The sequence below is a fragment of the Danaus plexippus genome, chromosome 23 (genome assembly GCF_018135715.1).
Source record: "Danaus plexippus chromosome 23, MEX_DaPlex, whole genome shotgun sequence".
Lineage (NCBI taxonomy): Eukaryota > Metazoa > Arthropoda > Insecta > Lepidoptera > Nymphalidae > Danaus > Danaus plexippus.
Window position 1 is genome coordinate 4,006,055 of NC_083551.1, and position 22,476 is coordinate 4,028,530.

Genomic DNA, 22,476 nt, shown 5'->3' on the forward strand with positions numbered 1-22,476 from the left:
AATGCAAGTTGATACTTAAATGTTGCCATTACTAAATTACTATGGTTCAGTATTATAATTAATTATAATCAGTCATAAACAACGTACATACAATATCTTACAATGACTATCGAGAATTATATAGCAACGATTCTACCACTGTGAGTGTTAGGAGGGACCAATGTAGAATGAATTCGATACTACTATGCTTGGACTTTTACATGGGATATTCTGCTTTACAATCGTGGATGCTTAAACAAAACTAATCACCTGACGTGTGGCCAAAATTATTAACATCAATGCAGTGAGTAATTTGAAAAAAAAAATATAGTTACTTCACTTATGACAGAGACGAAACTTCTTAGCATTCAATGGATTTACCGTGCGGGTGCAGGGTCCATCGCGTTGCAGGGAGAGGAGCTTCCCAGGCGTAGGTTTAAGGGGCCCTACCTCACCTCCACCGTCCCAGCTCGTGTCCTAATAAAATGAACCTACTAGGGCTGCTTTTGAAGTACGTTCCAAGAATTAATTGATATTAGTTCCAGACACGCCCAAGTCTTTTAGAACGTTGTAGAGAGATTTAACTTCTACCTTTCGCACCCACTTCTACCTCGTACATATCTACGAGAAACCTATTTCTAGCGAGTTCGTTATTGACCTTGTAATACACGAAAAGGAATCATTTTGATATTGCGAGCCTCTCGGCGCGACACATATATTAAAATTACTTATACAGAAACTATATGATAATGGATAGTTACATTTTAATTTTTTTCTAGGTCTTAAGCACTTAGTCTCAGCAGTTCCCTAGTAATTTATGAAAGTATTACAATTATAGTATTACATGTTACAAAGGATCTGCTCGAACAAGTTGTCTAGCTTACACCACAAAGCTTTTTATCGCTTCCTTAATCTTAGAATGTGCCTTACAGCCCCAATAAAGAAATAGGTCTTACTTTTGTCCAAAATCGTGTAAGTACGAGTACTCGTATATTCATGGTAAACGGCTTTTGTTATATATTGAAGACTTATTGCCACATTTGATGTGTACGACATACCTTCGTAAGGTAACTTTCATTAGAGTTCTTCATTAACGTACCTTGATGGGAAAGAAAAATGTTTCTATAAAAAGCTGTCATTTAACTTACTTCAGTTGTGCGGCGGACGCAGTATAAACTGGAAAATAAGCAGTAAAATACACAACTGCGCTCTGTTTTGTTTTTGTGAGCTATTTTAATGGTATTATTGAATTAAATTCTACTTACCTTATGGTCTATGAAAGACAATATTGTTATATATATGATTCCCTTTATTACGAATACATAATAATTTTAGCTTATTAAATACACAAATTGTTTTATTTTTACTGACATTATTAATCATAGCAATAAGGACACCTAGTTCTAATATTATAATCTGCCTCTAGAAAAAATTAATATCACCAGTATTTTCAAGAAATAGTTGCGTCTAAAATAACTATATCGCCTCTAAATCTTCTTTATATTTCTGTTTATCTACGTCGCGATAATTAAATGATAATAAACTTCAGCTGGCATACATTTTTTATGTTTCCAAATTGCAGAATGAGTTGTTTCGGGAGTATTAAATTTGTACATCTAAATATGTGCTGCTTTGTAAACGAAGCGATTAGACGAGAAAATCTGTCTCTGAAATGATATTTATATTAAATGTAAAATTATATTAACAACAAAATATATATATAGAGAATTTCTAAAGAATTGTCTGACTGCGTAACCAGTTACAACAGGACCGTCCTTCATCACAGCTTTAGGTTTTAAACAATACGTTATTCTGATGTTTAAGCTTTATAATTGAAAGTTCAAGAAAAGGTCATTCAACTGTCAGCGATTAAATAGTAACAGTATAGAAATATGTCAGTACCTTAATAAAATATAATCTAAGTAAGTTTTAACCGTGATGAACTTTTTGGATTAATTAGTGTATATTTATATCACAGTATGAATTTGGCGAAATATTTATTTGAAACATTTATTAAAAGCTTTCTTTATAGAAATAAGATATATTTACCATAACTAATTAGTCTCAATTAAAATGTTTCATGAGTCCTGTCTTTATTTCACAGTAATATACATAATTTTGATAAAGATATCTGTTAATTAATATACTACTATTTAACCAGTATTTAAACTCAACAGCAGTCACAAAAATTCGGTCGTAGAAATATCGCTACATCTACGTTGGAGTTATAGTAAAAATTGCTTTATATAAACTAAAGAAGAATTAACATGCAAAGACGTGAAGAGATAGGTTTTTATTTATCCCAACGCGTATTTATTTGTCATTTTACCCATTGCAATAAAAAATTAATTTATTTTCATCTACAAATTTCTTTGGCAAATGATTAATGTGTGTGACATGTTGTTGAAAAGGGGATGTTAAATGTCCCAATGTATATTTCTATGTTATAAATCATTTTTATCACAGATTAAGAAAATTTTCGGTCAACGCTGCAAACAACACTTGGCGTGGCATATGTTACAGGAGATTACCAAGGAAATTATACAGTATAAAGAAAATTTAACTGTTTCTGATTATTCTAATTAATAGATATAAATTATACAAAATAAAAAGAAATCGTTTAGATAGAGATTCATAACTACGTTTTTCCTAGTATCTCGTTTCAGTTAATTTTCCAAATAAGCTCTACTTACTCTATTTATTTTATTATCAGATCTAGAATATGTCTTTCGTTTTTTATTATAACTTAACAGCCATTTAAATCCCAACACTACTTAAAAGTTGAAAACTCTATAACATAAAAATAAATATTTTTAAGTGAATTTAACATATAATTATTCTGTATATCTTTGGCAAAGATTTTTCATGTATGTGATATTATCTTCTTGTCAACAGTTGTTACATAAAACAATTTGATTTCTATTCACGATATAAGGTTAAACAGAATTATGTAACTAAGTTTGTAAGAATTTAAATTATCCTTTAAAGTGTAATTTTTGTGCAGAGTGTACTTAAAAAAGCTTACTTTTCATTTTGTGCTTTCGTAATTCACTAAGGTTGGTCATAGCCCAGGGTTTAATTATGCTACAATTAGAATTACTTTTGAAATGTACAAGATGTTTTCTTAATTGTTATAAGTGTAAATAAAAAATATTCCACTATAATTCTACATAAAGCTAGCAGTTAATTAATTTATTTATAGTAAAGTATATTTCTTTCTTACGTTCATTACTTAAAAGTACGGATATCACGATGATAAATGTCTAACAAATGGTATGGACCTAAAATCATAAAAGGGGTGCCTCATTTCTCTCTCGAAGAATTATCATAGCCATTCCTCAAGGAAATTTGTCCAGATCTAGCTACTATATCATTGAGTTGACATCTGTATCATAATAAGCAAATATATATTGTATATAGAATATTATTTCTTCTTCATAATCATTAGAATAAAAAAGGCAAAGGAAATAAATAACAATATGTAAACTTTTCATTAAATAATATGTTCAATACTTTTTCTTACTTTAAAATATATTTCATACTATTTTACAAATATCTATATAAACGTTTCGTATTTTATATTTCCAATTCATTTATTCAAAACACGTTCAGTTAACCTATAGTATGGCTATAAGGCATTCCTACCAAATTAAAATTGTATCTATTGTTACAGAGGGAGGATCCCAGTATGAATCTTACCCTAAATGCCTCAGCAAGATGGTTAATCGAGGCATCCCGGGGGGTCCAGAATCCCAATATTCTACTACAGAAATTCTCACAAAACAGAAAAGTGGACGACCCAACACGATCCCTGCTCTTAACCTTTTACGGCATCTTGGTGGTCATTGGCGCTGTAGGGAATGCTTTAGTGGTAATATCTGTAAGTATAAATATTTTTATTAGAACATAAAAATACATTAAACCCTTATATGAAGTTACACCTAAAGACCTGTAGACGTAAAAAATATGAAATTGTAAATCAAGAAAGTATTTTTTATACATCTAATTCAGTTAATTATATAAAATAAAAATTCAATAAAACTTGAATAAACGAAGAAAGATTTAAATGAAACTAATATATTTCGGATATACTACGTGGATTTTATTATTTTAAAAACTACATAATCCCGACGTTTCGGTTACTTTTCAGCAACCGTGATCACGGGCAGACGAGATGTGAGTGTCTGTCAGTCGTTCCTTGTTATTTATCACCTACCGCCATTGATTTCTTACTTTTCTGGCGTACCGCTCTAAAATCCGCGTAGTATATCCGAAATATATTAGTTTCAATTAAATGAATAAAACTCGCGAAAATCTTAGATCTCATTAAACGAATGAAGATGTCTTTTGCGAAATGCCTACAATCATTAATCCGCCTAAATTTAGTTTATACTATTATTAATGTATGGCTTTGATTAATTGTCTGTATGAGTGTAATTTGTAGTAATATGTTAATTTATAAAATCCAGTTCTATTCTAGAGTTCACAATATTTTTTACGCTGTGGTCTCGAAATGAGGATGCTATAGTTGTATTGCTCACGGATTTTAATTTATTAATTTTATTGTGAAGAATTAATTCAACATACATTACCGGATAATACTTTTATTGTAACGTAAAACCAAACAAAGGCTTATACATATTCAACATTTTCTTTCATTTGTTTCATTCTGTGTGCATCTCAACCCAGATTTTTTATTCAAAGAGACTTAGAGATAAGATAATAGGTATATCCCATTGATGACAGATCTAATATTTATATGACGTCATAGTCATGTGGAAAAATTGTTTAAATATAAATGTATATCGTATAATGTTCACTTCTAACAAAGAATATATTTAAGCAAAAAATTGCTAATGAGATACATGTACTGTCTTACCTATATCTTAAGAAACGCTACAGATCCTGTTAAAAATTTATGTATAACATTTTAATATTCAGATTTAACTGGGGGATATTTTTTCGTAGCATATTTCATGACTTACACAAGTCGTATTGTTACGTAGACATGTATAATGAATAATTTATGTTTTAGCGTCGAATCACAATAGATTTACTGTGGGAGAATTCATTATATTGGAGAAATTCCCAATTACTTCCTAAGATCAGTGTGGATGACAGACAAGTAATTGAGTGTTTTATGACAGGTTCACAGATCTAGATAATTGGCATCCATCTTTTTTAGATAATTGGCAGCAATCATAATACGTTATTTTTTTATATCGAAAGCTTTACCTATAATAAAGGCAAAACAATTATGACTTATCGATATAAAATAGACAATTAAAATTGTTTATTCTTGACCAATAGGTACTCGGATGTTGACTCATATTGTTGTGGCCCTGTGCTAGATTTTATTATTTTGTGTGCTACAATAATTGTTACTTTACAATCTTTTATAAAACCGTATACCACATTATAATTACAATTTTAATTCAATTAATTTATAAAAATGTTAATCAACCTTTTATAAAACTAGTATTATTCGGATTTACTACGCGGATTTTTATTATTTAAAAACTACATAATCCCGACGTTTCGGTTACTTTGCAGCAACCGTGATCACCGTGATCATTTACACCTCGTCTGCCCGTGATCACGGTTGCTGCAAAGTAACCGAAACGTCAGGATTATGTAGTTTTTAAATAATAAAAATCCGCGTAGTAAATCCGAATAATACTAGTTTTATTTAAATGAATATTCGCGAAAATCTTAGATCTCATAACCTTTTATAATTTTAATATTTTATATACGAAACCAAAGATTTTTTTTTGTATATGTATAATTTTTACTTATCAAGTGCCAATGCCAAGAAATGTTGACTTATCCATTTCTATTGTTTTCAGGTAGTGAGAAAACCGGTGATGCGTACAGCACGTAATATGTTCATAGTCAACTTAGCTGTATCCGATGCGCTAGTTTGTTGTGTCGGCACGCCACTTACATTAATGGAACTTTTGACCAAACATTGGCCATTACCAGATTGGCCCAGTCTTTGTAAAGCTTGCGGGGCAATACAGGCTATATCTATATTTGTTTCAACAATCTCCATAACAGCTATCGCATTAGATAGGTACCAGGTAATTATCAGGTTACATTGTGACAAAATTAATGTATTCTGTCTTAAGGCATCCAAATAAAAATATAAATATATAAGTCAAAAAATAATACACATTTCAATCATTGAATTAAGAGCACATGGTTCAAAAAATATGATAGATTTGAAAAAAAATATGACATAAACTGATAATGGTTATTAAACATCAAGGGATTAAAAAGGGAACAAAAATCTTAATAAGTTCTCATTACATGCAAAAACAAAGGAAATATAGTTGTAAAAAATTACGCATAATAGGTAATAAGAAAAAAATGGGTTTGTTCTAAAGCGAATAGATTAATAGTGAATGATGATCCTTGGATTCATACAAGATGTGATTATTACAGTATACCTTTGATCCTAAATAAACTGTTTATGCAGCTTCCAATTACGATGTATATAACATACAATTTTGTCTTTGACGTCAGCTTTGAAAATTTAACCACCCGTCGGAAACACAAGTTCACAGAACACTTCATATTTACTTAGAAATATTAATTTATTTTTTAGTAATTATTCAAGGTGTTTAAAAAAAATTAATTTAAATATCAATTAAATAAACCCTATCGTAATAAGAAACACCCATACATACTTTTTTATTGGACTCAAACAGTCACGGAATAATAGTGACTCATAACGTTTACTGCTAAATCGTTATGACTACCAAATAACAGCTTTGAGATGTTTATTATTGGAAAAAAACAGAAGTGTAATCAGTCTATTTATATGCACAAAGCGATTTTCATTTAGTTTATTACGACGATTCTAGTAAGAGAGCGCTCGGGATTGGAACGGTTAATACATCTTACTTTGGCTGACTTTGAATAATACTTTATCTGCGATTGATAAATATTTATTTGAAGTAATGAAGTTTAGTTTATATTAAGACGCAGGTAATAATATTGAGCAAAACCTGGACATGAAACATAAATATGTTTATTTAGCTATGAACTACCTGAATACGAAAAGTACTGGTCAATAAAAAATTCTACATGATTATGTAGTATTCTCGATTATGTAAGATTATAATAAAATGATAACTCATAGTCAGAAAAACATTAAATATCTAAAAATATAAATAACAATATTCATCATCCTAGTATTAAGATATAAAAAAATAAATAATAAATAATGTTGCTACTTATAGATTAACATATAAAGATTGAATTTATTTACGACTACGTTAGTCCTATAGCATGATATTGTTATCGTGGATGTAATACTACATGTATGTTGTTTATATACATTGATATTAATAATAATAAAAATATATTAAAAGAGTGATAAAAATCCATCCAAATATATAGATATGAGTATTTCAATTGTTTGTGAAATATATCCGACGTACAAGTCATGTATTTTCGAAAAAATCTTAACATCGCAGCATCATATTAGAACATCTGAGGTAACAGTAATACATTACCATAATCCACTTACATCCCTTCGATCGTAATTTCCGCCTCACAAAATTTTATAGACGTACAAGTGAAATATATTCTCGTATCTAGGAGAAACTTAAGTTAGATCAGAATTTGTTGGCTTAGAAAGACATAATGTCTGTAAGAAAATAATAATTAAAGTCCAATCAAATCTAACATTTAAGAGAAATTATTTTATTATACGTTCAACTTTTATATTCGTTTTACATAAATACATTCTTTTTTTTATTTTCATTACTTTTGAATGTCCATAAATTGTTTTATAACAAACACATAGACAAAATTATTTTGTATCATAATAACTTGTGATTTGTAAAAAAAATCCAATCCTATTTTTTGAAAAAATTCCAATTCCTCGTAACAACGATAAAAAGTTTTATATATTATACTTGTATTCGTTTAAGACAAACTTTAGAACAGTTGCAATTTAAAAATACAGTTGCAAGACTGGATATGGAAACTGCAGCTGATTCACCCAGTCATGAAGAAATGGTTACAGACTATTATAAAAATATGTAGTTAAATTAAACTATTTTTTATTTATTCACTGCACAATAATTTTTTTAATGCTTTTAAATGTATATATTATCAAAAATATAATATTATAATTTATTAATTACATGAATTGAAATACATTTAATTTGCTTATACGAAGATTTATTGGTCTTCAAATATATCGTTCGTAATGATTTGAGACTTGTAATTTAATTCTACGTACATTGAGCTTTGAATCAAAACTTGTTATACTTTACAAAATCAACACTGAAATAGACTTATACTTCTTTAAAAAATGTTAAGATTCGTAAAAGGAAAATGAATATACAACACAATGCCTTTATTTAATCCAACTTGAAATGCCACTGGAAATTTTCGTTTTATGTCAATCATAAGATTATTGCAGTGACTCATGAAAGTATAAAATATCGATTGAGAGTTGTAGACAAATAACGAAATGGTAAAATGAGTGTCATTTTAATAGAATGACGAGAAATATAAAATGCTTAATCGTCTGTGGAATGTGCTGTTTCAAAATATAATCAAAAGCCATGGCTACAATGATTTTCGATGGAAAATGAAAAATAGTTTTTTTTTAACACTCTTGAAATCATGGATATTAACCAAATGAAGTTATTTTGAGCCCACTGACTCCAAGGCATATATTAAAAATGTTAAAACATGTTGGTGTGATGAAGAATAATTCAAACAACCAATCAATGATCGAAAACATCCAGAAAGGGTCCCAGAAAATAATAAAGAGGTTTTACAGAACAATAACTAGCTGCAGAAAGCGAAACTAGTCATTTAAGTATTGAAAGCTCTTGCATGGATCATGTAAATGTACACGCTGTAAATCTTGTTTTGTCCAGTTCCTACCACACATCATCATCACACACACAGTATCATCACACACTGGCACACTAGACAGTAAAACAGCGCACAGACTTTTAGAAAAGCTAAAAATGGTCCGAAAACAATTGCCGCTCAGTTTTTTTTTTTGGGTTGAAAACCCCAGGTTGTCACCAAGTAAATAATATCTTTCTTAGATCACTACAAGTTTTCTATATTTGGAATGTAAAAATGACGGCATATTAGGTTGTATTAACTTGATGCTTTATTTCTGTTTATGTAAAAAAAGTAGTTACAATATACACTAACATATTAGTTTTTATTATTTTCGGTCCACAACTAAACATGGTATCATCATCTGTACAATGGTGAAATTTTAAAAATCATATAAATTAACTTTATTTCCTACAATTGAAATCAATAATCAGAGAGTATGAAGTTTTTTTAATAGATATTGCCAATTAATAAAAGTAGATGTTTAAACAAAATCAGCAACATATTTACAGTGAGCAAAGATTAGTAAACGGCTTATATCTATCAATTAGTTTTGACCCAGAATCCATACTAATATTATAAATGCGAAAGTAACTCTGTCTGTCTGTCTGTTACTCAATCACGCCTAAACTACTGAACCAATTTGCATGAAATTTGGTATGGAGATATTTTATAACCTGAGAAAGGACATAGGCTACTTTTTACCCCGGGAAAATGACGCATTCCCATGGGAAAATTCAGGTGGCCCGATCGCTCTTACGCCTAAACTACTGAACAGATTTAAATGAAATTTGGTAAGGTGATAGTTTGAGACTTAAGAAAGGACATGTGTTACTTTTGACCGCGGGAAAACAACGCAATGCCATGGGAAAAATTACTTTTCTGGCTAAAAAAGGAAAAAAGAACATCGTATATAAAAATGTATGCAGTAACCTATCTTCTTCTTAAAATGTATTAACCTAACCTAACCTAACCTTAGTAAGGCCTCGTCCCATCTCGGCACAATTCACACATACGTACAAAAAGCACAGCTCAAGTTTTTTCATACTACTATCCAAAAAAACTATCTAATGCGGACGAAGTCACGAGCAAAAACTAGTAAATATATAAATATACAACCTTTTAAACTTAAACCAAAAGATGAAAAAACATCGAATATATTGTGTAATAACCGACGAATTTGAAAACCAATTCAATGTTTAAAAATCCGTATAAAGCTTGATTAAAGTGCAACTATGTACACATTCAAAATATTCAAAATATGTATACAGTGAAATACAGAGAAACGAAAAAAATATTTTACTCTCACAGATTAGTTCACTAGAAACACAGATGAAATCCATTCTGTATTTGTTCTACAGATTGATATGTTACACAATAAACAATAAAATTCTAGGGTCTTTTGATTCAGGTTTATACCAAACGTACCTGATACCTAATCGTAAAACGAACGAAGTAAATTAGCCAAGTTAACCTTATTGTTACCTTCATATATTAAAATTTATGTCAAATTAAAAAATTCTTACTAAATAATACTTACTTATAAGGGACGAATAATTATTATTCTTACTTCATCGTTGAAACTTTCAATTCCTTCTATATCAAAACTGATAGTCTGAATAATAGCTCAAAATTATTTCATAATTGAATTTATAAAAACTAAAGAACTAGGAGAAAATGAAGACCAAAAAGCCACTGTAATGTAAATATTGATTCAGTAACTCCATTATCAGTTTATCATTCGAGAGTTTCGCGTAATGAACCAAATACACTAGAGCAGATAACACCACTTAATAAAATTGATAAAACATCATCTATAAACATGAAAAAAAAATTCAATATAAAAATATGAGTTTTTATTAAATTTTTGTTAAAGAACCATGGCCGTTTATTTAACTTTGTAATGTTATGATGTTTCGTCTGCGATGCAGTTCTGTAAAGTTGTTTAATTTCTTAATAAAAGTTAATTATTGTAAAAACAATAATAATTTAAATTTCGGAATGAAAGTTATATTTACATTTTACCAAATGTCTTACGCAAAATTTTTTTCAGTTAATCGTCTATCCAACTCGGCCTGGATTACAAACAATGGGTGCACTTGTGACAATGTTTTTCATCTGGGTAACAGCGTTCACTCTGGCTTCACCCCTATATATATTTAGAAGTCTAAAACGGCACAAGGTTGGAATTTTAGGTATGGACTTCTTAAGTTTCTGTATAGAAGACTGGCCCATAGAAAACGGAAGAGGAATATATTCTCTGTTTAGTTTAATTTTTCAATATCTTCTACCAGTGCTGGTGGTTGTCATAGCCCATGTCCAAATTCATAGAAGGTTACGCGGCAGGAGACGGACCACCAGGAAGACCCCAGCCATTTTGATAGCCATAGCTGTTACTTATGTCATAAGTTGGTTACCCCTGAATGTTTTTAATTTGGTTGCTGACTTTAGCAAAGATGCCATTCTAGATGAAAAGTCGATGACAATAACTTATGCTATCTGTCATATGTTTGGTATGTCCAGCGCTGTGTCAAACCCATTACTCTATGGTTGGCTCAATGACAACTTTAGAAAGGAATTTGAAGAAATTTTATGCTGTTGTAGACAGAAGAGGCAAAAGAATAAGAACTCAAGGATCAACAATAGAAAAATGGATACCGAATTGACAGCGCTTGCGCAATTAGAGCACACTGTTACAGCAAATACGAAGACATCACAGTGTTCACAAATTTTCTGACTAAAATCTTGTTTCAAATAGCATGAAACTATTGAAATGCAAAACGTTTGAACTCTTGTCAATTTATTATATAGTGGTTAGCTTAGTTCAGTGTGAAAGTGTAAAAAGTTCCTTCGTCGTTGTAATAAATAAAAAAATAATTATTATATTTATTAAATTATGTGTAAACTGTAAATATATAATAAAGATCTTTCTTTAGCTATAGTTAAGGCGATTTACGTTTTATTGAGCCCAAAACGTAAATCGCCTTTCACCAATGTTACAAAAATGTGATTTTAAGTTACTTAATTACAATTTTTTAATAAAATATTTTCTCGAAACCGGCTTGTTTTATTCAACAATAATAAATAAAAAATCTTTAGTAATCGTTGTGAAAAGTTTATATTCCTGCATAAATATATTAATAAGTATGAATTAAAATTCTACTTAAACACAGTGTCCGCTGACAGAATAAGGATTTAAAATTTTATTTTTATTTCACTATTTACTGCAGTGCCATTCTATACTTAAACAAATTATTTTTTTGTGAAACAGAATAAAGAATAGTCTTTAATTTTCTAATACATCACAAAAAGACTATGAAAGATAATTACGCACACTTTTACTAATTCACTCGTTATAACGCAGACAAGCCTAGGTTTTATATCATTAAAATTCTGTCTTCCAAATTTTGACCTATACATAAAACACTGTCTTGAAACCAGGGATCTTAGCTTAGAATTTAGCTACGTATTGAAGAAGTGCCACCGAGGTTTATCTCTGCAAAGGTTAATTTTTTTTTTTTTTTTTTTTTTTTTCAATGATAAAATAGTGGCTTGGCTCGAACATAAATTTTACTTTTGAGATTCTCTCATAGAAAAAGTTCCATTGTAATAAGATCTTGGCAACCAGATGGGCATGGTGTATTACAGAACTAGTTTACTAGTTTGTTAAGGAATATATCATGGAGTAGCGCCCTAGCATTATAAGGTATGATGCCATCTTGCAAAAAAATGATTGTAAAATAAAATAAAATTTCCCGTCAATGTTTGAAATGAATGTTAAACAATCCGATCAAGTATACCGCCTATAGAAATTGCTTACTGATATTCTTGATTGTTCTAAAAAATATAGGGAATCTTGATAAAACAAACAATGGCTGTGAAGTAGCTCTTGATAATTCGAGCAAGTGTTTTGTCCCTTAGAAATCATGACAAGTTTGGTTGTTCACGCTTTCATTAAAATGAAAATTCTTTTCATAAATTGAAATAAAAGTATCTACTTGGTGAAATCGTCCTAATATTGTCACACAGAAATTTTAAGCCTACAAGCCCGTGAGCCCCAGACTTTCTTAATTTAAAAAAACTGAAAGTTTGTCAGCGCATGCTCCCAACACAGGTTAGAGCGATGGCCTATTATGAAGTTTAGATTGCAGTCGCTTCTGCAGGTAAACGGTACGAAAGGCGTGTAAAATAGAAATCTAATTTTATTAAACAATAAATAGTGATTTTTGGTATTACATTCAAAATAATATTAACAATCACATTGATCATTGCCAGAAACTTAACATCGTGGCAGCCCCTTGCCAGACACCATTAAAGTTCATGGTATTTTAATTATGATTGCGTTATAGTATAAAGCTGAATTTTATACATGATACTTGTAGTATGGAGTAGATAATGTTTCGTCAGTAGCCAGACATTTTTGATAGTTTCAACCCCTTGTAAGACAAGCATGTACATGAGAAGCGAGCACGAGGTACTATATGTGTATATATATGTAGGTGCAAGTGAGATAGCGAGTTAGGTCTGTGCGAACCCTGAACAGGCATCTTGAAGTTTTATTTATTTTATATTCAAGGAAACTTCTCATTACCAAGCGTCATGTATAAAAATTCATTTATCGCTTTTATTGAAATTAATGAATTTTTAATTGGTTAAATCTGAAATTTTTCTTCCATATTTTTTTGTACTATAGTCCATGGACCCCATGCCAGCCGCTTTATACGAACAGACTGACATACATATGTATAAACTCGACATGATGAGTTCAATGTTTTCATTTGTTTTCATCATGAGTCGGTTTCTACATAATTTGTTCCTTGGAACCTTCACATCTTAGATTAAATAAAAAAAAACTAAAATAAATGATCTGCAAAACTTATTCATACTCGAGAGAGAAGCTGGGAGTATAAAGTATAGGAAAAAATGTTTAATTTTAATTTTAATTAGGTATTTAAAAATTCATTACCGCTACTTAAATAAAGTGTTTTAATTCAAATCACAATGAATTAAAGATGCAATACCTAGAAAATGTATGTGACGATGACATTGAATATATGTGTAAGAACGATTTACATAATAGTGGGTGAGTAAAATATGGTGAATTTTTCAAATTGTATACATTTAGAAATTTATGAGATACAGAAAATTTTACAGCTTTTTTTTTTATAAATATGTAGCTATGGTAGTCAAAATATATGGAGATGAAAACATGGGGGAGGAAGAAAATATAAAAGATATAGATTTTAGTTACAACAAAACGGACGTAGAAAAAATGCTAGAATATTGTATGGACGAATATTCACAGTGTATAAGCATTGACAGGTAGGTGTCGGTAAATGTCAGTTTAACAAGATAATTATAATTCTATAACAGAATCATAAAGATGGCAGCGCTAATTGCCTTCAAGGTTAGTAATCCGATTATGTGAAAGCAGCTAAATTTAACAATCTTTTGTGTGATTGTGTTATTTTGTCTGTTTTTGGAGTTTTTTTTTTGGATATAAAACACTTTGAAGAATTTTTATAAAAATATATATGATTGCAATTGGTTTTCAAAATATTGGTATGTAATGGTTAGTAGAAACCTAAAAAAAAGAAGTATTTTATAGGATAGCAGTCACTTGCTAGTATAAGCGATTTTTTTAATAAAATCATTATCATGCAATTTCAGGAAGTTATCGATGTGTGCAGAAAATAATAGCAAGGTTAAGAAACAATTTAATTCGCTGTGTGAAATGGAATATGAAAACTGTAGATCTAGTAATAATGAAAGTGAGTAATTTGCTAATATGGATCAAAATAAAGAATAGCGTTGTATTTAGTCCAAAATTGTATAAAAATTATAAAAAAATATCACTTAATAGATTTTAGGTGGTAAAAAGTTATAGTGACTAGATTTTCAGCTCACTTGAGATAGCTAGACCGAAAAACTTCTTCTTAAAGAAGATACTGCATTAAGGTTGGGTAGAAGTTCTGATTTTGTCTCTATTTCTCTTATCTCATAATTATTTCACACTTTTTTTCAAATCTACAGACATTAGAGATCAAAAAAGGAGACTAACCATCATATTGGTCCGAAAGCTATCGACATTTGAATCTTGATTTTAAGCAAAAGATATTGAAAATATACGTAGAAACAATTTACATTAATATTATTATAGATTTTTTTTCAGAAAGGAGTAATCTTTTCAAAGGTCTTGAAACAAAACAATTACTGAAATCCATTTATTTTATATTGTCTCAACAAGGTTAAAAAATTGTAAAATGTTTGAAATACATTTGAATATAAAAAGTCATGTAATTTAGCTTACATCTGCATTTTTGTATGCTTTTATGTGCAATATAGCTATTTCATATCAAATTTTGCTTTACGAATTTATGATAATTTACATTTAATTCTCTCCATAAAATATTGAAAATTCTTGTTGTCAGTAAATCGAAATATATTAATTAATATAATATATATATTTCAGGTACTTGGCATTATTTGAAAGACGAAAAATGTTAGATATTTTTTTTACATATCCAATTAAAAGTTTATCGCGAAAACAAGAAATTACTTGTCGGATTAAATTTTCCAGGTTTTCCTTTTTTTATTTTAAACAACAGTTTATTGTTTATATACAAATAGGTCTGTTCGCTCATTCCGAGTAATCTATGAAACCTGTGCGTGAGGCGGAACTAAATAGTGAGTTAAAGTTGGTAAACAGAAAAATACTTTCTTCATTTAAACGTCGCTACAGAACATTTCAAATATTTAAAAATGTTGAAAGTCATTTACTAAAGAACGTTTACTGGTTCCTTTCCTTCTTGAGGCTTACTCTATGAAATCCCATAACACCGTTAAATTAAAATTTAGTTAAAATTTAGTTTTTATTTGAACTCATTTATTGATTATAAGCTTGAGTTCACTGTAAAATTTTAAATGTTAAAAAAAATAAACTAAAACCACCTCTATAATTAATATCTTCTATTTTGTTCTTGAAAATTTTAAATCGTTTTGCTTTATTATTGGTAAAAAAAACTTGACTAAAATATACACAAAAAAAAAATTGTAATTTTACTTAAATAAATGATTGTTTTTTCGTCTACTTATAGAGAATTTTTACTGACGAGGATGGCTGAAACTCAGAATATTTTCTCCCTGGCATAATTGAGATAAATTAAATTTGTAACTTCAATAATTAAGCTAATAGCAATTAAGTTGCCTCGAACCCAATATAATTATCATAATAAATTTCAAATATTCTGTTGAATGTAATAAATTCACTTTTACAATGATTTTCTAATGAAGTAACTATTAATAGTAGGGAACATAGTTATAACAAATATGTTTGAAGGAAAATGAAATGTTAAAACAATTCAACACTATATATTTTATTAACGCCTTCGATTTTTATAGAGCAATCAACATCTCTCTCGTTTTATCATGCCCCATTCTGAAACAAATTTAGTTGACAAGAATCAATTTCGCTTACTAAATTTTTAAACATAACTCAAGAACAGGTGTATTATAACTTTGAAGTGTTTGTGTGTATCTGTGGCATAATAACTCTCAAACTGATCGAACAATTTCTATGAAGTTTTTCATCTGAAAAACCTCATAGAGACCATGGCGATTCTTAGCTTATTTTTCGTTAAATTTGGTCCAGTACCATAAGATTATCAGAACTATGTCAAAATGTTGTCAGCGTGTTTGACATTACCTGATTAATTGTTTCACACGTGCCCGTATAATCGTTAAATAATCAATGCGTTAAGGTTCTGTTTTATTTAATTCAATTTGGTGGTTATTGTGCCATTTTTCAATTTAGTTTAAAATTGTAAATTAATAAAAAAAAAAAAATCTGACTGTAATTTTTTTTTTATTCTAATTAATTCTAATTCTCAGTCTATTCCGACCTTCGATGTATATAATGAATACGTATTACGATAAGGCATTGTTTTTAATCATTTTGTATTTATTTGTTTGTACAAGTTCAGAGTCTAGTACGCCATTTCATATATTTTACACGTTTAACCGTGTATAAAAAGTGTAAGAAATTATTTTTTTACGTTTATCAAACGAATTCACCTTTGTTATAATAATATATATAAATTAATATTAATTACTCACGTCTCCAGCCATTACAATTCTCGTATTCCATTTCACAGTAATTATTGAAGGTTTTATAATGACCGTCATAGTGACGTGCGCACACGAAGTTACGTCTGAAAGGATTGTTAACGAGAGAAATCGTTTATATTTGTTACATCTACAGCTGTTCGAGTAATAGTTTCCTGTTCCATTTACCAGTACACGCTACAATGTTTCTTGTTTATTTTGTTTAATTAAGTCTCTCATAAAACATATTTATCAGATCTTTATTTAACATTATTTAATTTTTAATTAAAACATTAATTCACTGAAAATTTTGTCACATAAATAAAAGTTTAGCAAAATATTTGACTGGAAATACGTATATATTGTGTACCGTAAGATAAAATTATTGTTGAAACCAAAAAAATATTCCCGCAATATTTAAATTCTTATTGTTTTGCATTGTTTATTATCAGATCAATGGATTAATTAACAAACACTTTAGTATTTATCACAACTTACTCACTCCTTTATGTGGAATTCAGAATTCAAACAAAATAGTTCTTAAACGACAAATACAGATGTGAAACTACAAACAAACAAATTCTTCCTTCACCTTCTTTGAAGTAGAATAAATACTGATAAGAAAATAAGTCATAGTTCTAAAATTAGATTTGTCTTCAGTCATAAAGCATAGTCTATTTTTCAACAAACAGCCGTATCTGTATTCATTAATCACGTTAATAAGAAAACGGCTTGATCATTAAAACAGACATAAACGCTTTCAACGTAACTGTCTAGAACAATTTTATTACAGAAATGTAGTATTTTACAGTGCGATCTTGTAATTCTTGATTAATTTATGCCAAAGGAAATGTGAAACAAGGTTATATGAAGACGGTTATTTGGTGTTTAAATGGATAAATTGTGTCGCGGATCTTGGATGAAAATTATTCTCATTTTGCTAATGACGTCAGAAAATATACGGCGAATATTTAGAAACAAAGAAATTCTCAACCGAGTTCAAAAGTTTAGACGCAAAATTTTTTAGCAAATTTTTGTATACTTTCATTTAACTAAACTGAGCGAAATATACTAAGTTTAAGTTAACGAAACTGTACTGGTTGTACGCCACCTGTTCTGAATGTTTCAGTGCTTACCATTACTTCCGTACAATCAATTTTCGCTTTTGACATAATTTTACAAATGTACTTAGGTTAAATGACTATTACGACTATCATTACAAATTAAAGTACACTTCCAAATTCTCTTTTTATTGTCATGGTTGGATGTTTTAAAGCTCTGTAATGATAGAAACAGAGCAGTTACTTCCCGTTTTTGATGTACTTCAATAAAATGTTGCGTAACCTGGTATCTATCTCTAAGGATTATTTGATAAAATATATGTTATGAATGAAACTAGTATTATTCGGATATACTACGCGGATGAGACGAAACCTCTTAGCATTCAATGGATTCACCGTTCGGGTGCCGTGTCCATTGCGTTGCAGGGAGTGGAGCTTCAACAGTGCCTGGGACTTGCGACCCAGGTGTAGGTTTATGGGGCCCCTAACTAACGCGCGTTAAACGCTCACCTCCACTGTCCAAGCTCCTCTCCCTACCTAACCATATTTGAAAAGAACCTACTAGGGCTGCCTTCGAAGTACGTTCCAAGAACGAATTTATGTGAGTTCTGGACAGGCCCAAGTCTTTTAGTAGGTTGTAGAGAGATTTAGCCGTTATACCTCTCGCTCCCACTTCTACCGCGTATTAATCCACGACGAACCTATTTCGAGTGAGTTCGTTTGTGAGCTCGTAATATTTGTTGACCTTGATGGTATGGTCTTTGAGGATGTTGGTTTCCCAAAGAACCGTAAGCTCTATCATCACAACTCGCTTTAAGATTCGCGAATACATAAATATGTCTGGTCTGGAGGCCGACGCACAAATATCCTCGGGGATTTTTAACTAGTTTCATTTAAATATCCGAATAATACTAGTTTCATTTAAATGAATAAAACTCGCGAAAATCTTAGATCTCAATATATGTTATGAGTTAAAAATACACTATCACTGAAACCTTCCGTGTGTCTTTTCATGTGGTATTTGATGAATCCAATTACACGATCACTTTAATATGAATTTCGATCTACGAAATATAGAAAATAATTGATGCCTAAGTCTATTTCAGCAGAGTTAGTGCATCAGCTATGTCCAAATATTTGAACTAAGCAATATTTTAAAGCTCTCATTTAATAAAATGACATAAAAAATAGATGATTAGGACATGAATCATTCACATAATTTCAATTTAGTATGGATTTCGTAAGTTATTTGTTCAGTCGTCAGTTAATTACAATGCAATTTTATATTATAAATAAATATCATACTATTGTTAGCAAAGAAAATGTATAATAAGTAAAATACTTGTAAGCAGCGGGACAGTCCTTGATGAAAACCACACATCCCCTGTCGATGAGGTCTGCTTTGCGGAAAACAGAATTCTTCGGATAGAACCTAACCCGGCTCTGCTTAGTAATCGCCTTGTTCACATAATGGGCTGTTGTAAATGTTGCCACTGAAACTTTATAAAAAATATATTACTTACTTAAAGTTCGACCGATAAATATTTAATTTTTATAAATTTTATGGGATTGAATAACTATTTCAGTTGGGAAATTGACTTCAGTAAATCAGTAAATCCCAACTTAATAGTAAAGTAAAATCTCAACTTAATTCAGTAAATGCCAACTCAAATACTTATAAAATGATTTTTTCTTATACATATATAATGATTATACTATATTAAAAATGTCTTGATGGCAAATTTGCAATTTCACATTGTTAATGCGACGAGTACTATAATCTCTTTTAAACTTACATGTACCGAATTATTTATCTGGACCTATTATCTTATTATAAAATGGTATCGATTTGCTTCAAAACTATTGTAAATCAGTATATACTAGCAGTTTTAAGCGATATTAAATGTGAAAATAATATTTCATATAGCAACATTGGGAAACTCACACAGAAACACAAACACTAATGGCATATATAACATCCCTACTTGAAACGAATTTATAAAGATGTTTTACTGAAACAAAGAAACTTATTATTGAACTAAAACAAGTTCTCAATAAGTCGGATTACAGAAAAACAATGTTTGGAAGTGAGCAAAGTAAAGTGAAATTAATTAATGTTCACAATTATATAAACTTTGAACACACTGAAATCTACGAAACTACTAACACAATATTGAAGTTTGCTCGAACAGAATAAACTTCTTGTGATATTAAATTATATTTTCTTTCTTGCCAAAACCATATATCCATGACTGATATAATTATTTAAAGAGATAGTAAATCTGTTGAAAATGTTGCCATGTTAGGAAGATATTTACTTATATATCTTCAATCGTTATTATGAAGGCTTCTTGAAAATTTAATATATGTTAGTATGACTTAATAAAATATTTTTTGCTATATTTACATACACGATCCGGTAATATTTGATATCTTAGGGACAGTAAGTATATATGCTTAATCAATGTTGTTATTATATTTTCCGGGTCACTCGTTATCTCAAATTTAATTTTATTGCGTCATAATAGCGAAAGTGAAATCTTTAATATTAAGGTTGGATAGAAAACATATATCGCAGCTATATCTGTACGGTTTCAATGCAAGTTTAAATTATTATATATATTTTTATATACAAGTAAATGCCGGGTGCTGCGTGAGGTTTTATAACATTTTTCATTTCATGCAATCCGCTTTTATAGTGATTGTTTGTGGTCGTTCCTTACATTTTATAGCTTTCAGAGTTAAATGAAAGATTCCTCTAACTTTGTTACTTATTTTATTTGTTTTGACTTTTGAGATTAAAAATACAACTTCTTTGAGTATACAAAAATAAATTACGAAAGTTATTTTGTCCCGTTTTTTATTCGTTTTGATTGTAAGTATCTTTAACATATTTAACATACCCTTACAGTCCTGGGACAGATAAAACGTGACAAATATGACATTTTTAACAAAAGAAAATAAATTATTTTGTTATCTATACATATAAATTAAATTGAATTGTCTGTGTATAAATTTGAAATAACCGTTTTACACTACATACATATGAATATTTATATGATAAATACAGCAAAATATTTCTTTTACGATGTTTGTTCGTCTTCCTGTCTGTTTGTTTCGGCTAGTCTCTGAAATGGCTAGATGGATTTTGGCATGACTTATTTTAGATAGTTGATGTAATAAGGAGTATACTTGACTACTTTGTATCCCGAATCCCGACCCCGTTATTCCGAATCCCGACCCAGAGGCAGAACGCATGCGGTGATTAATAGTCTTTTTATAGTTTTTTGCGTTTCTTTTTAGGCAAATGGACTCACGGCTAGCAGCTAATAATCAATAAAAGCGTCTTTTATTCAACATTTCCAGTCACATCAAGGCAATAAACAATTATGCGATATACAGGGATACACACAATTTTATATACCTCCAAGTAAATTAAACTTACATAATCATAATTCTTAAAATTCTTAAAAATAATACAAATACACGTTGGTTTACAAGAAACATTATAATGATAATGTTAACAGACTTTTTCACTTAAGGATAAATGTAGATTTTTCCATGAAGGAAGGCTCATATTTAAAAAGCCCCTGTGAAATAATAAAAGTAAATCCCCATCGATAATTATTGACGTTACCATCTATGTTATATTGAGTTATTCTTTTGCTATAATATCAAAAACAAAGTATTTTTTTTTACCCAATCTCCCGGCTTTGGAGTGGAGACTCTAAAGTACCCGGCCACGGAATTCATAGCACCTGTTATTAGGCCTTAATCTTGACAGGAAGAGTGATTGATTATAAAATGGTTATTATGACTTGAATCTAAATCTAACTAGTTTATAACTAGGCAGTTTTAAATCAACAAAGCAATACAGCGACACAAACTATTCCAAATCTTTTATCGTTATAGAAAAATTATTGGATTACCTTTATGTAAACTATTTATCCAGAACGTTTGAAGTAAACAAGTTATATTTATACAAATAAATATTATCTATAGTATTATATTTTATAAGCATAAAGAGGAAAAACGTAAACAAAGCCATTTCTAATGTTTGGAATATTAAGTCATATTCATAGTTCCGTTATCATTGCATACTTTGCTTAAATATGCGAATAGTTTTGCAATAAAAACTTATATTTTTTATTCGTGTAGATACAAATACATATATATTTCAAATCCTACTAATATAATAAATGGAAAATTCGTGATGATGCATGGATGTCTGTTGCTCTTTGCACGAACTACTTAACTAATTTTGATGAAACTTTATAGTAATATAACTCAGATATAAGAATGAGATGTATTCTATAGCTTATTTGTAATTCCATTTAGCTACTGCAGGATCAAGACAAAACATTTGTATTGTGTATGAAGTCACGTGACGCATACTATAGATGTTGCGGCTGGTCGGTTCCCTTATCTACCATTACTTTTTTGTTCTCACTCTCTA

At 29.6% G+C, this 22,476-nt stretch overlaps 3 protein-coding genes across 6 annotated transcripts in view; 2 read left to right on the top strand and 1 right to left on the bottom strand.

Annotated features, from left to right (window-relative positions):
• Positions 1–11,913, top strand: part of LOC116774849 (neuropeptide F receptor) — a 29,681-nt gene extending 17,768 nt beyond the window's left edge. The window contains exons 2-4 of the mRNA XM_032667628.2: positions 3,653–3,859; positions 5,826–6,059; positions 10,910–11,913. Of these exons, the coding sequence (XP_032523519.1) occupies positions 3,653–3,859; positions 5,826–6,059; positions 10,910–11,593 (1,125 nt within the window). The 3' untranslated portion in view covers positions 11,594–11,913. The remainder of the gene's footprint in view (positions 1–3,652; positions 3,860–5,825; positions 6,060–10,909) is intronic.
• A 1,919-nt stretch (positions 11,914–13,832) lies between these two features.
• Positions 13,833–15,440, top strand: LOC116774809 (uncharacterized). Its single transcript, XM_032667573.2, has 4 exons — positions 13,833–13,939; positions 14,034–14,178; positions 14,527–14,627; positions 15,329–15,440. The coding sequence occupies exons 1-4, from the start codon at positions 13,885–13,887 to the stop codon at positions 15,361–15,363; spliced, it is 336 nt and encodes a 111-aa protein (XP_032523464.2). The 5' UTR covers positions 13,833–13,884; the 3' UTR covers positions 15,364–15,440.
• A 776-nt stretch (positions 15,441–16,216) lies between these two features.
• Positions 16,217–22,036, bottom strand: LOC116774817 (uncharacterized). Of its 4 annotated transcripts, XM_032667583.2 has the most exons (5): positions 20,188–20,277; positions 19,966–20,032; positions 19,363–19,519; positions 16,972–17,066; positions 16,217–16,294 (listed from the first exon to the last, which is right to left on the bottom strand). In XM_032667583.2, exons 2-5 carry the CDS (start codon positions 19,997–19,999, stop codon positions 16,263–16,265), a joined length of 318 nt encoding a protein of 105 aa, XP_032523474.2. In that variant the 5' UTR covers positions 20,000–20,032; positions 20,188–20,277; the 3' UTR covers positions 16,217–16,262. The 4 variants fall into 4 exon arrangements, 1 of the variants encoding a protein (XP_032523474.2); XR_009753077.1 differs by lacking the exons at positions 19,966–20,032; positions 20,188–20,277 and adding an exon at positions 21,950–22,036; XR_009753078.1 differs by lacking the exon at positions 19,966–20,032 and having other exon boundaries at positions 20,188–20,278.
• Between the last annotated feature and the right edge of the window lie 440 nt (positions 22,037–22,476).

What these genes read in the sequence shown, in the direction of transcription:
- LOC116774809 (XM_032667573.2), top strand. Translation starts at nt 13,885, where the DNA reads ATGTATGTGACGATGACATTGAATATATGTGTAAGAACGATTTACATA. An exon ending in AACGATTTACATAATAGTGG is followed by an intron (nt 13,940 to 14,033) that starts GTGAGTAAAATA and finishes ATAAATATGTAG; the next exon opens with CTATGGTAGTCAAAATATAT. An exon ending in CAGTGTATAAGCATTGACAG is followed by an intron (nt 14,179 to 14,526) that starts GTAGGTGTCGGT and finishes ATGCAATTTCAG; the next exon opens with GAAGTTATCGATGTGTGCAG.
- LOC116774817 (XM_032667583.2), bottom strand. Translation starts at nt 19,999, where the DNA reads ATGTTATATATGCCATTAGTGTTTGTGTTTCTGT. An exon ending in ATTAGTGTTTGTGTTTCTGT is followed by an intron (nt 19,520 to 19,965) that starts GTGAGTTTCCCA and finishes TTTTTTATAAAG; the next exon opens with TTTCAGTGGCAACATTTACA. An exon ending in GACTGTCCCGCTGCTTACAA is followed by an intron (nt 17,067 to 19,362) that starts GTATTTTACTTA and finishes CAATCCTTTCAG; the next exon opens with ACGTAACTTCGTGTGCGCAC.